This window comes from Monodelphis domestica, chromosome 6 (genome assembly GCF_027887165.1).
Source record: "Monodelphis domestica isolate mMonDom1 chromosome 6, mMonDom1.pri, whole genome shotgun sequence".
Lineage (NCBI taxonomy): Eukaryota > Metazoa > Chordata > Mammalia > Didelphimorphia > Didelphidae > Monodelphis > Monodelphis domestica.
In genome coordinates, this window is record NC_077232.1 from 14,324,717 (window position 1) to 14,341,564 (window position 16,848).

Genomic DNA, 16,848 nt, shown 5'->3' on the forward strand with positions numbered 1-16,848 from the left:
AGGGTTCTTCTATGAAACCACCCTAAGTGGTTGTTTCCTAGCAGTCTTTAGATCCAAAGGACCCTGGTGTGCCACCCCCAGACAGAGATGTTCCTCACTCACTCGCTGTCCCAGTGAGAGCTCTGATACCCTACTCTGGTTTGGTGGGAGAGGTGGGGGGGAAGGGTGGCTCAGTTCATGTTTTTGTGCAAGCTTTTCCTCCTTCTTACAGTGTGGAAATGTTCAAACCCCACTTACCTTTGTTTCTGTGGGGTACTGGAGAGTCCCTCTGTTCTTCCAAAGGTGATTTTTATGATCTTTTGAGGTAGTCTATTTCTCTTGGTGCCAGGGAGAGGAAGTGATTAGCATCTAGATTGCAGCCATGTTTACCCGGAAGTCCTCTCTACTACTTCTATTACTACAATTATGACTAAGACAATTTTGATTATTACTGCTAATACTATACAACTATAACTACTTCTCCTCCTCCTCCTCCTCCTCCTCCTCCTCTTCCTCCTCCTCCTCCTCCTCCTACCACTAATAACTCTAGACCAGCATACTTGTTTTGGAATCCTGGAAAATTCCTAGAATAGTTTCTCTTTTTGCTGTTATTTTAGGTCTTGACTTATTGATTTTTATTGTTGGGATTTAAGAAAGTGATGGACTACATGTTAATAATGCAGATTAAATTTAGTAGTGTCTCAAGGGAAGGGATTTTGGAAAAATAGGTATAGGTGGTTGGTTTCAAGTAAAACACTAGCAGATATCTCCTGGGTTTTTTCCCAATAACATTTTAATACTTTAATCTATTGTCTAATTGCAACTTTCTTTTAACTTTAAATTTGGACTTCAGATTACTCTCTACCTTCCGCCACTTCTTCCATTCACTGTGAAGGCAAAATATATGACGACATAATATGTATGAAATCATGCAAAACATGTCTGTATGAGCCTTCTTGCAAAAGAAAAAGGAAAAAAAAAAGAAAAAAGTCAGGAAATTAAACTTCATTTTACAGTAGGAGTTCATTAGTAATCTCTCCAGTAATGCCTAGTATGTTTTCATTATGAATTCTTTGAAATTGTCTTCGATCATGTTTTTCCTTAGAAAAGTCATATCTTTAATTATAGATATTCATAGCTACACTCTTGTTACTATGCACAATGATGTCCTGGTCCTTCTTGCTTCACTTTCTATCAGTTTATAAAAGCTTTGCCAACCAACCCTAATGTTATTTTCCTTAGCACAATAGTACGCCATCACAAATATAAGTCACAACTTATTCAACCATTTTCCATTTGAAGAACATTCCCTCAATTTCCAATTCTTTGTCAACAGGGAAAGAGCAGCTGTAAAGATTATTTGTAAATGTAGGTCCTGTTCCATTTTCTTTGATATCCTTTGCACATAGTTCTAGTATTGCTATTAATGGCTCAGTGGTTACCTATAATTTATATCCCCTTAGTCATAGTTCCTAGTTTTTCTGTAAAGTGAAGGGAGAGGTTCACTACTCCACAAATAGTTTGAATTTTTATTTTTTCCTTCATCTTCAGCATTTGTCATTTGTGATAAGTTTAAGTTAGTATACCCAGGTTGTTTCAATATCTATTTGTCTAATTACAAATAATAGAGCATTTTTTCTATATGCCTGCATTAACTTCTTCTGAAAGTGGCCAGGATGTATTTTCTGACCATTTATCAATTGAAGAATATCTTTTAATATTTGACGTTTGTCTCAGTTGTAGACGATGTATGTATTTCATTAATGAAATCATTAGTGGGCACCTGTATGATTCAATGGATTGAAAGCCATGTCTAGAGACAGGGGATCCTGGGTTCAAATTTGGCCTCAGACATGTCTTAGCTGTGTGACCCTGGACAAGTCACTTGACACCCATTGCCTAGCCCTTAGCACTATCTACCTTGGAACCAATACACAGAATTGATATTAAGTTGGAACGTAAGGGTTTAAAAAAATAATGAAGTCTATACCAGAAGATCCTGCTGTTAAGTTTTTATATAACTTGGTACCCTATGGAATAATATAATTTCCCTAATTATATATTTTAATTAGGACTCTTTTGGTTTTTGTTTTGTCAGAGATCTTGGTAAGTACCTCTTAATTTTTCACCTCAGCAAAAAAGTATACATTCAGCTCCAGCCTTTATTTTAATTCTAGATCTTTTCATCTTCAATGTTTTTTCTTGCATATGATATATTGTTTGATTTTGATTTCTTATGCATTCTATTCTGATTTCATTAATGGGTGAGTCCATTCTTATTTACACTCATATTCATGATTACTACCACTACCTATTTCTCTCCATTTTATTTTCTTATTTATCCTTGCCATTATTATTGTTGTCCTGTCCTCTCCTTAAAATTCTATTTTCTGTTCATTCATCATATCTTTTATTTTATCTTATTCATTTCCCTAATACTTCTCTGAGGTTTAATAGTTGGGTGTCCACTTTTATTTTCCTTTCTACTGCAAAAGTTACTTATTGAATATATCTTTTATATAAATAATTTCTCGTTTGTCTCCTCATTTTCTGCCAAATGATAATCTTGGAATTATAATCATTCTTTATGAAATCTCCTGCAACTTGTGTTACTGTTTCATTTTTTATAATAAGTCATAATGCAACAACTTCTTTCTATTTCTTTTCCACTGGAATTTTTTCTTTGTTTCACCAAACTATTTGGAATTGTTTACTCTTTTAATTATTTGTATTCCCTTTTTCTTCTTTAACTTGAATTTCTGAAGTATGAATTCAAAAATGTCCTTTTATCCTAAAATTGCATTATCAAATATACTATAGACCTTGCATAGACTTTTTTCAAATTAAAAAGACTTATCCTTGTTGAAAGCAATAAATCATGAATACAGATTGTACAAAATATCTTGGAATGCCAGATATCAGATATATTGGAAAGAAATTCTTGATTTGTTGGAAAGAATATTAAATTTTGAGGTTTAATCATTATCCAGAACATATTTAGTACATTACTCTTCTGCCATGTCTGACTTGCTTGGAAAAAAATAGAATTAGAGTGCAGAGTGCTAGGTAAAGCTCTGTAAGTAGAATTTTATGAAAAGAGAGTGACAGCTTTTGTAATCTTCAAATACATAGCCCATTATGTGTTGAATATCAGGACTTTGGAGAGTGAATGAACCCTTTTTTCCTCGATAAGTAACACTCTTCTCCCCTTGCTTTCAGCTCCACCAATTCCTAAAGTGTGTTAATCCTGTCACTGGAATCAAAGATGAGTTATGTGGGGATGGACCCTCCATGACAGCTGAGAAATATGATATCCTGAATTTTAGATCATTACCTGACTCTATTAGGACACAGGTGAAAGTTGGAGAAGTGATTCCTCATGAAAAAGAGTTAAGAATTTATGAAGAGGACATCGATTGGCCAGAAGATTTCCCTCAGGTAAGAGCCAGGTGAAAAATACTGTTGTCTCTTCATTGGACCTAAGAACTTTCCTGAATACATTGGGAATGACTAGGATGGGGCTGAAGCATCAACTTTTCTCTTTTGCTCTCTGTAAGACAGAAGGTTGATTTCTCTGATTTCCTTTTCTTTTTGTTTCAATTCTTTGTTAATTTCTTTTCTTTTGTTAATGTTATTTTTTCTTTGGTCAATTTCAAACATTATTCATTGGATACAAAATTCATTTTCTTTTCTTCCCTCCCCTCCTGCCCTCTGCCCCCTTAGCCAACTCGCAATTCCACTGGGTATTACATGTGTCCTTGATCTGAACCCATTTCCATGTTGCTGGTACTTGCACTAGGATGTTCATTCAGAGTCTACATCCCCAATCATATCCATTTGGCCCCTGTAGTCAAGCAGTTGCCCTTCCTCTGCATTTTTACTCCCACAGTTTGTCCTCTGCTTGTGGATGTTGTTTTTTCTTATAGATCCCTGAAGAATGTTAAGGGACATTGCATTGACACTAGCAGAGAAGTACATTATGCTCAATTGAACCACAGTGTATCAGTCTCTGTGTACAATGTTCTTCTGGTTCTGCTCCTCTCACTCTGCATCACTTCCTGGAGGTTGTTCCAGTCTCCATGGAATCCCTCCACTATATTATTCCTTTTAGCACAATAGTATTCCATCACCAACATATACCACAGTTTGTTCAGCCATTCCCCAATTTAAGGGAATCCCCTCATTTTCCAATTTTTGCCACCACAAAGAGTACAGTCTGAATATTCTCATAAAACAGTTTTTCTTTATTATCTCTTTGGGGTACAAACTCAGCAGAGCTATGGCTAGATCAACGGGCAACCAGTCTTCTAGTGCCCTTTGGGTATAGTTCCAAATTGCCATCCAGAATGGTTGAATCAATTCACAACTCCACCAGCAATGAATTAGTGTCCCTACTTTGCCACATCCCCTCCAGCATTCATTACTTTCCTTAGTTGTCATGTTGGCCAATCTGCTAGGTGTGAGGTGTTACCTCAGAGTTGTTTTGATTTTGATCTCTATGATTATCAGAGATTTGGAACATTTTTTCATGTACTTTTTAATGGTTTTGACTTATTTCACTGAAAATTGCCTGTTCATGTCCCTTGCCTATTTATCAAATGGGGAATTGCTTGGTTATTTGTACAATTGATTTAGCTCTTTGTAAATTTGAATAATTAAACCTTTATCAGAGGGTTTTTTTTATGAAGATTGTTTCCCAATTTGTTATTTCCCTTCTGATTTTAGTTATGTTGATTTTGTTGGTACAGAAACTTTTAAATTTAATTAAGTCAAAATTGTTTATATTACATTTTGTGACTCTTTCTAAGTCTTGCTTGGTTTTAAGATCTTTCCCTTCCCAAAGGTCTGACATATATGATATTCTGTGTTCACATTTTTTACTTATTGTTTCCTTCTTTATGTTTAAGTTATTCACCCATTTCGAGTTTATCATGGTGTAGCGGGTCAGATGTTGATCCAAACCTAATCTCTCCCAAACTGTCTTCCAATATTCCCAGCAGTTTTATCAAATAGAGAATTTTTGTCCCAAAAGCTGGGGTCTTTGGGTGTGTCATGGACTGTCTTGCTTAGGTCACTTACTCCAAGTTTATTTCACTGATCCTCCTTTCTGGCTCTTATCCAGTACCATATTGTTTTGATGACCACTACTTTATGGTATAGTTTGAGATCTGGCACTGCAAGTCCACCCTCTTTTTTATTTTTTCATTATGTCCCTGGGTATCTTTGATCTTCCATTCTTCCAAATGAACTTAATTATGTTTTTTTTCTAATTCAGTAAATAAGTTTTTTTTGGTAGTTCAATGGGTATGGCAATAAATGGATAGATAATTTTGGGTAGGATGGCCATTTTTTTATATTAGCTCGACCTACCCATGAGCAGTTAATGTTTTTCCAATTGCTCAGACCTAGTTTTAGTTGTGTGGAGAGTGTTTTGTAGTTGTCTTCATATAGTTCCTGGGTTTCTCTCAGCAGATAGATTCCTAAGTATTTTATATTGCCTAAGGTGATTTTCAATGGAATTTCTCTTTCTAATTCCTGGTGCTGAGATGTGTTCAAGATATATAGAAATGCTGATGACATGTGGGTTTAGTTTGTATCCTGCAACTTTGCTAAAGTTCTTGATTATTTTCACTACCTTTTTAATTGATTCTCTATGATACTTTAAATAGACCAGCATGTCATCCACAAAGAGTGATAACTTGGTCTCCTCATTGCCAATTTTAATACCTTCAATTTCTTTTTCTTCTCTAATTGCTATTGCTGGAGTTTCTAGTACAATGTTGAATAATAAAGGTGATAATGTGCATCCTTGTTTCACTCCTGATCTTATTGGGAATGCATCTAGTTTATTCCCATTGAAGATGATATTGGCTGATGGTTTTTGATAAATACTGTTTATTATTTTTAGGAAAGACCTTTTTATTCTGTACTTTCTAGTGTTTTCAATAGGAATAGGTGTTGTATATTGTCAAATGTGTTTTCTGCATCTATTGAGTTAATCATGTAATTTTTGTTGGTTTGCTTATTGATATGGTCAATTATGTTGATGGTTTTCCTGATTTTGAACCATCCTTGCATTCATGGTATAAATTCCACCTGATTATAATGAATAACCCTTTTTCTGACTTGCTGGAATCTTTTTGCTAGTATCCTTTTTAAGATTTTCGCATCTATTTTCATTAAGGAGATTGGTCTATAGTTTTCCATCTCTATTTTTGGCCTGCCTAGCTTTGGGATCAGTACCATATTTGTTTCCTAAAATGAATTTGGTAGAACTCCCTCTTTGCTTATTATTTCAAATAGTTTGTATAGTATTGGGATTAGCTATTCTTTGAATGTTTGATAGAATTCACTTGAGAATCCATCAGGGGGACTTTTTTCTTGGGAAGTTCTTTGATGGCCTGATCAATTTCTCTTTCTGATATGGGTTTATTTAAGAATTGTATTTCTTCTTATGTGTACCTATGCAATTTATATTACTGTAAATATTCATCCATATAATCTAGATTGGCATATTTATTGCCATATAATTAGGCAAAATAGTTTTTAATGATTGCCTTAATTTCCTCATCATTGGAAGTCAGTTCTCCTTTTCCATCCCTGATATTGTTCATTTGATTTTCTTCTTTCCTCTTTTTTATTAAGTTGACCAATATTTTGTCTATTTTGTTTATTTTTTCAAAATACCAGCTTCTAGGCCCATTTATTAGTTCAATAGTTCTATCACTTTTGATTTTATTAATTTCTCCCTTAATTTTTAGGATCTCTAATTTGGTTTTCTTCTAGGGGGTTTTTAATCTGTTTGCATTCAAGTTTTTTTTTTATTTGCATGTCCAATTCATTGACCTCTGCCCTCCCTAATTTGTTAATATATGAACTCAAGGATATGAATTTTCTCCTGAGTACTGCTTTGGCTGCATTCCATAGAGTTTGAAAGGATGTCTCATCATTGTCATTTTCTTCAATGAAATTACTGATTGTTTCTATGATTTTTTTCTCTGACCAGTCAATTTTGGAGAACCATTATTTAATTTCCAATTAATTTTTGATTTGGCTCTCCATGTATCCTTAATAACCATTATTTCTATTGCCTTATGTTCTGGAAAGGTTGTATTTATTATTTCTGCTTTTCTGCAGTTATATGACATGATTTTATGCCCTAGTATATGGTCAATCTTTGTGAATGTGCCATGTGCTGCTGAAAAGAAGGTGTATTACTTTTTGTCCCTATTTATTTTTATCCATATATCTACTAACTATAATTTTTCTAGGATTTCATTTACCTCTTTTATCTCTTTCTCACTCATTTTTTTATTTGATTTATCTAAATTTCATAGTGGAAGGTTCAGGTATCCCACTAATATAGTATTACTACCTATTTACTCCTTCAATTCTACTAGGTTCTCCATTAGAAATCTGGGTGCTAAACCATTTGGTGTATACATGTTGATTAGTGATATTTCCTCATTATCTATACTCCACTTTATCAGAATGTATTTACCTTCCCTATCTCTATTAATCAGGTCTATATTTTAACCTGGGCTTTGTCAGATATGATGATTGCAACTCATGCTTTCTTTCTGTCAGCTGAGGCCCAATAGGTCTTGCTCCACCCTTTAATTTTGACCTTGTGAGTCTCATGTGTTTTTCTTGTAGACAACATATGGTAGGATTCTGGGTTCTAATTCACTGTCCTATTCATCTACATTTTATGGGTGAGTTAATCCCATTCATGTTCAAAGATATAATTGTCATTTTTGAATTCCCCAGCATTTTGATGTCCTTGTCGGTGTGTTCTGAGTAGTGTAAGTGACTCCCATTAGAATGCCACCATACTTACCTGGAAGTCCTCTGATTTCCTTTTCTCAATACGCTTTTCAAAATCTTTCCAATTAATTTATATAATGATCTGAATTCACCATATGATGAAAATCTTGAAATACCTAAGATCAAGTGAGCAAACTTGAATGAGAAGGGAAGGAGGAGAGTGGAAAATTTTTACCTTCAAAAGAGACCTGTAACACCAAAGGGTAGCTGAGATAGGAAATCCCACAGCCACAGAAATTTTTATCATGAATTTCTCTTCCAAGGATGTCCATGACTTCTTTTAGAGGCCCTTAATAACAATGTTCTTGCATAATGGGAAGAGTGTCAGGCTTCAGGGAGACTCCTTTTCTCCAGATCACATGTGACTTCAAATGTTTACTAGCTATATGCCTCTGGGGAAGTCACTTAGTCCTTTGTCCTTCAGTTTTTTATGTTTATAAAATCTGTTGGAGAAGGAAATTGTAAACCACTCCAGGATCTTTGCCAAAAGAATGTCAAAGATGTTTTATAAAAGTTCAACACAAATAACAAATGGCTGATCAGCAAAATAGAATCTTGTGGTTATTTTCTCTTCTGATTATATATATATATATATATATATATATATATATATTCAGTTTTAGTTGTGATGGAATGTCATAAATACCACATTCTATGAATCAGCAGAGATTTACATGAATGTCCAAATATCAGCCTAAGAAACAAGATCAACCATTCAAGTTCACTTGATTCTTATAATGAAGCAGATCAAATCAAAATGAAATGCTTAATCAGTTCATTTCATAATAAACTCTTTAAAGTTATTACTTCCTGAAAAATTCAGGATTCCTTATTCAAATACAAAGATTTGGACTTGTTTAGTGAACAAAGATTTAATAAATATTTTTCCTTCAGTGATCAAAGAATTACCTCAACATTTCTTGTATGAAATGAAGTACACCTTAGATATATACTGTCATTTATTTGGTTGAAACCATGCTGCCTACTGTAAACCTTAAAATTTCTTAGACTTATAAATGTTGGAAATTTCACCATTGGGAAATTTCATACTTGAAAAATTTCCTATTGAGAGTGGGAACTCTATTGGAATGTGAACCCCATTGGCATGGGAGGTTCCTCCTCCTCCCTTCTTAAGATTACTTTAGGACAGAAACCTTTTGCTGAACAATGGAAAGGGCTTTGACCTATGCTTAAGCATAGAACAGGAATTTCTTTGAGTCATGATTGATTTTAGAATTGATACAATGGAGATACTTGGAATGACAGAACCAGGTCTTGGAAATTGCAATCTCCACCCTACTCAGTCCTAACAGGATTTAGGAAGGGCTGCAGCACAGATCAAAATTTAATTATTCCAATCTCTACCCTACTCAGGGTAACAGGATTTAGGAAGGGCTGTAGCAAAAGATCAAGATTTAATTATTTGAGAGTATGACCTTCAACAGACATGTGCAAAGCCACAGACCTCTGGGTGGTCCTGGGTTAAGCTAGAGCCACCATTGGCACAGGGAAAATGATGGACAGTGATTGGTAGATGTGAGAACTGAGGGGAGGATACTTGGATGGTTTCCTTAAAGATAGAGGGGTCTGAGGACGGGGGTGGTTGGTTGGAGAGTTTTTTGCCTCTGAGAGGTTGTGCTGCTCTGAAGGAAGCTGGAGGTGGAGGCCGTTGAGACTGTTTCTCCATTTTGGTCACGTGAGTAATAGGGACTGATCTCCTTTCTTTGCCTCAGCTATCTAAGGGCTTGGGCCTTTTGGCCCAGCCTAAACAGAAGGGGTATTTAAGCCCTATTCCCTTCTCTCCCCTTTCTCTCTCCCTCTCTCTCTATATCTCTAATTCCTTTCTTCCTCCTGTTTGTAATTAAACTCTATAAAAGGTTGAAGGCTGACTTGAGTTTTCATTTAGGAATTACATAGCTGAATTCCTTGGCGACCTTAAATTAATATATATCAGTCTTTTAAAGTGATTTCCTTGTCACACTATTCATTAATATTTTTATAAATGGAGGAGCTCTATTGTGTCTTGTGGAGATTCTGCTCATATTCATGTCTTTAGGAAAAGATGATATGGAGTACAAGATGGAAAATTGGAAGGAAATCTCCATTCAGAAATATATCCTCCTCAAATTTCCAAACTTCAAATCTATTATTCTCAACATCTACCACATCATTGCCTCAATAAATCAACCTTTCAAGAATCATTCTTATAATAATATTTTTTTCTTTTCTTTTTGTGGAAACTCAGATTCCAAGTTCTACATGCAGTGTTGCCTGTGGCCCTGGTTATAGGACACAGTCTCTTGAAGGCCAGCCCATCTGCTGTTTTGACTGTACAATATGCCCTGATGGGAAGATTTCCAATAAATCAAGTGAGTGACTAAAGAGAAAGAGTTCTCCTAAATCATAAACATTGAATTAATTTATTTTTATTTTAGTTTAGTTTTGTGACTTAACCTGATGAATTTTTCCTCATCATAATAATTTGGAAATATTCTGTTATATGGTAGATCTAAGAATTTTTATTTCAAATAGCAACATTCAATTCACCACATCTTAGACCTAGATAATTATATTCTAATATTTTACTCATAGTTACATTTCATTTGTTATTTACTTATAAATAAAAACTAACATCATCCTGAGGTTTCATAATATAAGGGAAAACAATACAGAATACATTTTAATAGATTTATATTAATGTATTAATAATATATCTATAAAATATATATTTAAAAATGTTTTGTAAATTATGGTCAAATGATTTTAAATTTAAACAGTGTTTATTGTAGTAAAGAATATTTTATTTTAAAAATATTCCATTAAACATTTAATTCTGTTTAGATATCTATTGATATTATCTTATTTTTAAAAAGATCAATTCATATTCTAATAGCATGCAGCTTAAAACATATTTTAACTGTAATTCTGAAACAAAGATTTCTTAAATTTCATGAATAAAAGAGGAATTAGAAATAGAGTATTAAGGCATAATATGATTCATTTAAAATGAGAAACAAAGAACAGAAACAAAAATAATTCCTTAATCCACTGAAGAGTATTTTGCATTTAAAGAAGATACAGATTAAAGAATTATTTAATATTTGTTATTTATGCACATATAATTTGTTTCTCACCAGTCAATTTCTCTTTTCCTTAACTGCCATTTCCCATTGCTTAGGCAGAATACAGTATATAAGAATGAGAAACATATTTTATGCTGTTTGTTTTTCTTATATTCTTTCATCCTTTGTTTCTATGCTTGAATGAAATAATGAGGGTCTATTATACTAAGAATCCATGATTGCCTCCAAGTCTTAATGGGAACAAGAAAGACAAAATTATTAATCTCATGATATTAGTATTCAAATGAAAAGGAGATACTAAGTGGGGAAGGTCCATGTATAAATCACAAAGGGTGACTTGTCACCCTTCTTTCTTCTTCTATTGATTCATTTTTCTTACATATTTTGAACAAGGTTTAACAGTGAGAAAGGGTTTATTTTCAATATTGGCATATAATGACTAAACTGACATTCACCCTCTTATTGAATAATGAGTTACTCCTAAGTCACCACAGTGCTTGAGTAAATGCTATTTAATCACATTTCCTCTTTATACACTTCCTATTGTATATCTCCAAATTTACTCTCTACTGTAGTCTCATGAGCTTAAATAAAATTTCAGCTTATTATGTATTATAAAAACTTATTTATTCCATTTTAATAATATTTTATTTGATCATTTCCAAGCATTATTCATTAAAGAAAAGATCATATTCTTTTCCTCCCCCCCACCCCCATAGTCAATGCATGATTTCACTGGGTATCACATGTGTTCTTGATTCGAACCCATTGCCATGTTGTTAGTATTTGCATTAGAGTGTTGGTTTAGAGTCTCTCCTCAGTCATATCCCCTCAACCGCTGTAGACAGGCAGTTGCTTTTCCTCATTGTTTGTACTCCCACAGTTTGTCCTCTGCTTATGAATAGTGTTTTTTCTCCTAGATCACTGCAGATTGTTCAGGGACATTACACCGCTACTAATGGAGACATACATTACGTTCGATTATACCACAGTGTATTAGTCTCTGTGTACAATGTTCTCCTGGTTCTGCTCCTCTCACTCTGCATCACTTCCTGGAGGTCGTTACAGTCTCCATGGAACTCCTCCACTTTATTATTCCTTTTAGCACAATACTGTTCCATCACCAACACATACCACAATTTGTTCAGTCATTCCCCAATTGATGGGCATCCCCTCATTTTCCAATTTTTGGCCACCACAAAGAGCACAGCTATGAATATTCTTGTACAAGTCCTTTTCCCCATTATCTCTTTGGGGTACAAACCCAGTTGTGCTATGGCTGGATCAAAAGGAAGACAGTCTTTTGTCGCCCTTTGGGCATAGTTCCAAATTGCCCTCCAGAATGGTTGGATCAGTTCACAACTCCACCAGCAATGAATTAATGTCCCTACTTTGCCACATCCCCTCCAGCATTCATTACTTTCCTTTGCTATCATGTTAGCCAATCAGCTAGGTGTGAGGTGATACCTCAGAGCTGTTTTGATTTGCATCTCTCTGACTATAAGAGATGTAGAACACTTCTTCATGTGCTTATTAATAGTTTTGATTTCTTTGGCTGAAAACTGCCTATCCATGTCCTTTGCCCATTTATCAATTGGAGAATGGCTTGATTTTTTGTACAATTGATTTAGCTCTTTATAAATTTGAATAATTAAACCTTTGTCAGAGGTTTTTATGAATATTATTTCCCAATGTGTTGCTTCCCTTCTGATTTTAGTTACATTGGTTTTGTTTGTACAAAAGCTTTTTAATTTGATGTAATCCAGATTATTTATTTTACATTTTGTGACTCTTTCTATGTCTTCCTTGGTTTTAAAGTCTTTCCCCTCCCAAAGGTCTGACATGTATACTATTCTGTGTTTACCCAATTTACTTATGGTTTCCTTCCTTATGTTTAAGTCATTGACCCATTTTGAATTTATCTTGGTGTAGGGTGTGAGGTGTTGATCTATTCCTAATCTCTCCCACACTGTCTTCCAATTTTCCCAGCAGTTTTTATCGAATAGTGGATTTTTGTCCCAAAAGCTGGGATCTTTGGGTTTATCTTATACTGTCTTGCTGAGGTCTCTTGCCCCCAGTCTATTCCACTGATTGTCCTTTCTGGCTCTTAGCCAATACCAAATTGTTTTGATGACTGCTGCTTTGTAATATAGTTTGAGGTCTGGGACTACAAGGCCCCCATCATTTGTGTGTTTTTTTTTTTCATTATTTCCCTGGATATCCTTGATCCTTTCTTATTCCAAATAAACTTTGTTATGTTTTTTTTTTTCTAAATCATTAAAGAAATTTTTTTGGGAGTTCAATTGGTATGGCACTAAATAGATAAATAAGTTTGGGTAGGATGGTCATTCTTATTATATTGGCTCATCCTATTCATGAGTAGTTGATGTTTTTCAAATTGCTCAAGTCTAGTTTTAGTTGTGTAGAGAGTGTTTTGTAGTTGTGTTCATATAGATCCTGTGTTTGTCTCGGGAGATAGATTCCTAAGTATTTTATTTTGTCTAAGGTAATTTTGAATGGGATTTCTCTTTCTAGTTTTTGCTGCTGAGTTGTGTTGGAGATATATAGAAATGCTGATGACTTATGTGGGTTTATTTTGTATCCTGCAACTTTGCTAAATTGTTGATTGTTTCAATTAGCTTTTTGGTTGAATCTCTAGGATTCTTTAAGTATACCATCATGTCATCTGCAAAGAGCGATAATTTGGTCTCCTCCTTGCCTATTTTGATGCCTTCATTTTCTTTTTTTTCTCTAATTGCTACTTCCTGTGTTTCTAGTACGATGTCAAATAATAGAGGTGATAATGAGCATCCTTGTTTCACTCCTGATCTTAATGGGAATGCATCTAGTTTACCCCAATTGCAGATAATATTAGTTGATGGTTTTAGATATATACTGTTTATTATTTTTAGGAACGATCCTTCTATTCCTAAGCTTTCTAGTGTGTTTAATAGGAATGGATGTTGTATTTAATCAAAGGCTTTTTCTGCATCTATTGAGATAATCATGTGGTTCTTGTTGGTTTGCTTGTTAATGTGGATTTATTCCATTTTAAAGAGAAAATTCTAGATAAGAAAAAGGGTTTGTCCATCTTTAAGCTTTGCCCTTTAAGAAATTTAGCTTACAGGCTCTTATTCTGGCCCTTTAAGTAAATGGCATAAAAGTTCAATGAAAAAGAATTCTGGGATCATTTTTCTCTAACAGTCAAAGGGAAGAGGAGTGGCTGGACTGAGCTCTTTCTCTGAATGACAGTTGGTGGAATTTGGAAAGAAAGAAAAAGAAATTGAATAAAGCTGAAGAAGAAAACATATGGGTTTATTATTAAATAGCTTAGTGCCTGAGGAGTTTTTCCTCAACAATTCTGAGAAAGAGGTAGAGATTTGAGGCCTACTATCAAGAAGAACTCCAGGGGGAGCCAGAGAGCTCATCTGTCAAAGTTGTCACAGGCAGAGCTGTCTTTGAAGTTGACTCACACATGGGAGCTGGATTTAGTGGAAGAGAAATTGGCTGCTGGCATTTCATAAATTTCTTTAAGAAGATTTTATAAATTAGTTTGAGGTAGGAAGACAGAATTGAATCTTGAGGTAGTGGAGTAGAACTCAGTGTAGTTTCTACATTAGTAGACAAAGAAGAAGCTTCAGGAGGGGAAGTTGACGTTGTGGTGTTTAGTAAAAAAATTAGTATTTGGGATTTGTGGATATTCTAGCTTATTCCTAATTCCTGATTCCTTTTTATACTTCTCCTCCATAATAAAATCATGTTAGATTTAACTACCTCCAGCCATTAATCCACTGCCTGAAACCAGCTTGGCCCTGACAGATTTAGCTGTATCAATAGCAGCTTCAGTTTGATGAGAACAGTTGCCTCCAAACCTCCCTCAAAAGCCAGTGAATAGTGAACAACTAATAGCTCATTAATAATAGTTTGGTTATCAATACACCAGCTATTTTTCACCTCTTACTGTTAGCTTCTTGACTTCCATCAGCTGCCTGCAAACAGTTAACCCTGACAGTTTTAGTTTATCAATAAAACTGGGCAATCAACATTATCAATATTTAAAGCCAACGCATTCAGATCTATTATATTCATAACATCTGGCCATCTTTTATTTAATCATAGCATAAGTATACAAACTTTTAATAGTTCATGTAAATATAGTAAAAATTAGGCATTTGTGTACATTAATAAGAAATAAACTAGGTGAGAGAAATAATTTCTGATACTGGAAATAATATTAAAGCATACAATAAAAGTATCATCCTGAGGAGTGGAAATCACAAAGAAAGAAAGAATTGAAATAGACACTTAAACTGAGAAAAATATGGATATAGATGTAAGAAATTGTTTACTATTTAAAAATCAAAATATTTATGGAATCTATTATTAACAAATTTAAATGAGGTTCATTTATAACCTTTAGGACTTGGAATTATGAATTTGTTTTCAGAGGTTATTATATATAACAAAAATTACAGAATAAATTATTTCTCTATTTCATTCCTATTGTAGGAATACACTAGATATATAAAGTAATCACTTTAGGACTTACTATAGAAAGTTAAATTTTGGAATGAGTCATTGAAAGCTTAGTTTTTATTTTATGAAACTATGACAAGGAATCAACAATTAATGATTTTTATCCACAAGTAGAGATGAAGAGAACCTGAAATATAGGTAAATTTTATTGACTGTCTAACATTTTTATTCTTCTCACTGAGAAGAAGGAGTCCAAAAGTGAGCTGAGCTTTATGTGGAGGGACTAATGTTACAGTTTAATGGAGTAAGAAAACTCTGCTCTAAAAAATACCATAAGATTCATTTTTGTTGTATTCCCAGATGCAAAAGAGTGTACGCAGTGCCCGGAAGATCAGTACACAACCAAGGAGAAAGACAGATGCCTGCCCAAGACAGTGACTTACCTGGCTTATGAAGAGACTCTGGGAATGATTCTGGCCTTTGCAGCTCTCTGCTTCTCCATTCTCACCACCTTTGTCCTTGGAGTGTTTGTGATGTACAGAGACACCCCCATAGTTAAAGCCAATAATCGCAGTCTGAGCTACGTTCTGCTCACCTCTCTCACCCTTTGCTTCCTTTCTTCCTTGCTTTTCATTGGTCGTCCTACACCAGCCATTTGCCTCTTAAGACAAACCACATTTGCCATTGTGTTCACGGTGGCCATTGCTTCCATCTTGGCTAAAACCATCACTGTGGTTCTGGCCTTTAGAGCCACTCAACCAGGGAGCAAGCTCAGGAGGTGGTTGGGAACATCAGTATCTTATTTTCTGATTTTCATTTGTACCTTTATCCAGATGTGCCTCTGTGGCATCTGGCTGGGGACATATCCCCCATTCCTTGAGATGGATAGGCACTCTGAGGCTTCCTTCATTATCTTTCAGTGCAATGAGGGCTCCCTTGTGACCTTCTACTGTGTCCTTGGCTACATGGGCTTCCTGGCCTTTGTCAGCTTTACATTGGCTTTCCTGGCTAGGAATCTGCCAGACACTTTCAATGAAGCCAAGTACCTGACATTCAGCATGCTGGTGTTTTGCAGTGTCTGGATTGCCTTCTTGCCTGCATATCAGAGCACCAAAGGGAAGGCCATGGTGGCCATGGAGATCTTTTCTATTGTGGTCTCCAGTGCTGGAATTCTCATCTGTATCTTTGCTCCCAAATGCTATATAATCCTTCTGAGGGCAGACAGAAATACCCTGGAGATATTGAAAAACAAAGCTAATTCCTGAGGTGCAATGTGTTCTCAAGCTCTTAGAGATGTAGCTCCTGCTTTTTAATGAATGATTTAAAATAATCTAGCTTTTATTCCATTTATTTTCTATTATTATCTCTTTCTTTTGTAATAGACTGAAAAGTATTTTGAAGAGGTCATATTGTTTGATTTCTTAATAGAGGTAGAATTAATTTAGTAATTATATAAAATACCATCTAAAGAGCAGAAACTTAA

General features: G+C 34.6%; 1 protein-coding gene across 2 annotated transcripts in view; it reads left to right on the top strand.

Annotated features, from left to right (window-relative positions):
- VN2R639 (vomeronasal 2 receptor 639) overlaps positions 1 to 16,630 on the top strand; it is a 33,533-nt gene extending 16,903 nt beyond the window's left edge. For both annotated transcript variants that reach the window (XM_016422768.2, NM_001099583.1), the window contains 3 exon segments: positions 3,199 to 3,417; positions 10,052 to 10,175; positions 15,726 to 16,630. In XM_016422768.2, coding sequence (XP_016278254.2) covers positions 3,199 to 3,417; positions 10,052 to 10,175; positions 15,726 to 16,630 — 1,248 coding nt within the window.
- Positions 16,631 to 16,848: the final 218 nt, after the last annotated feature.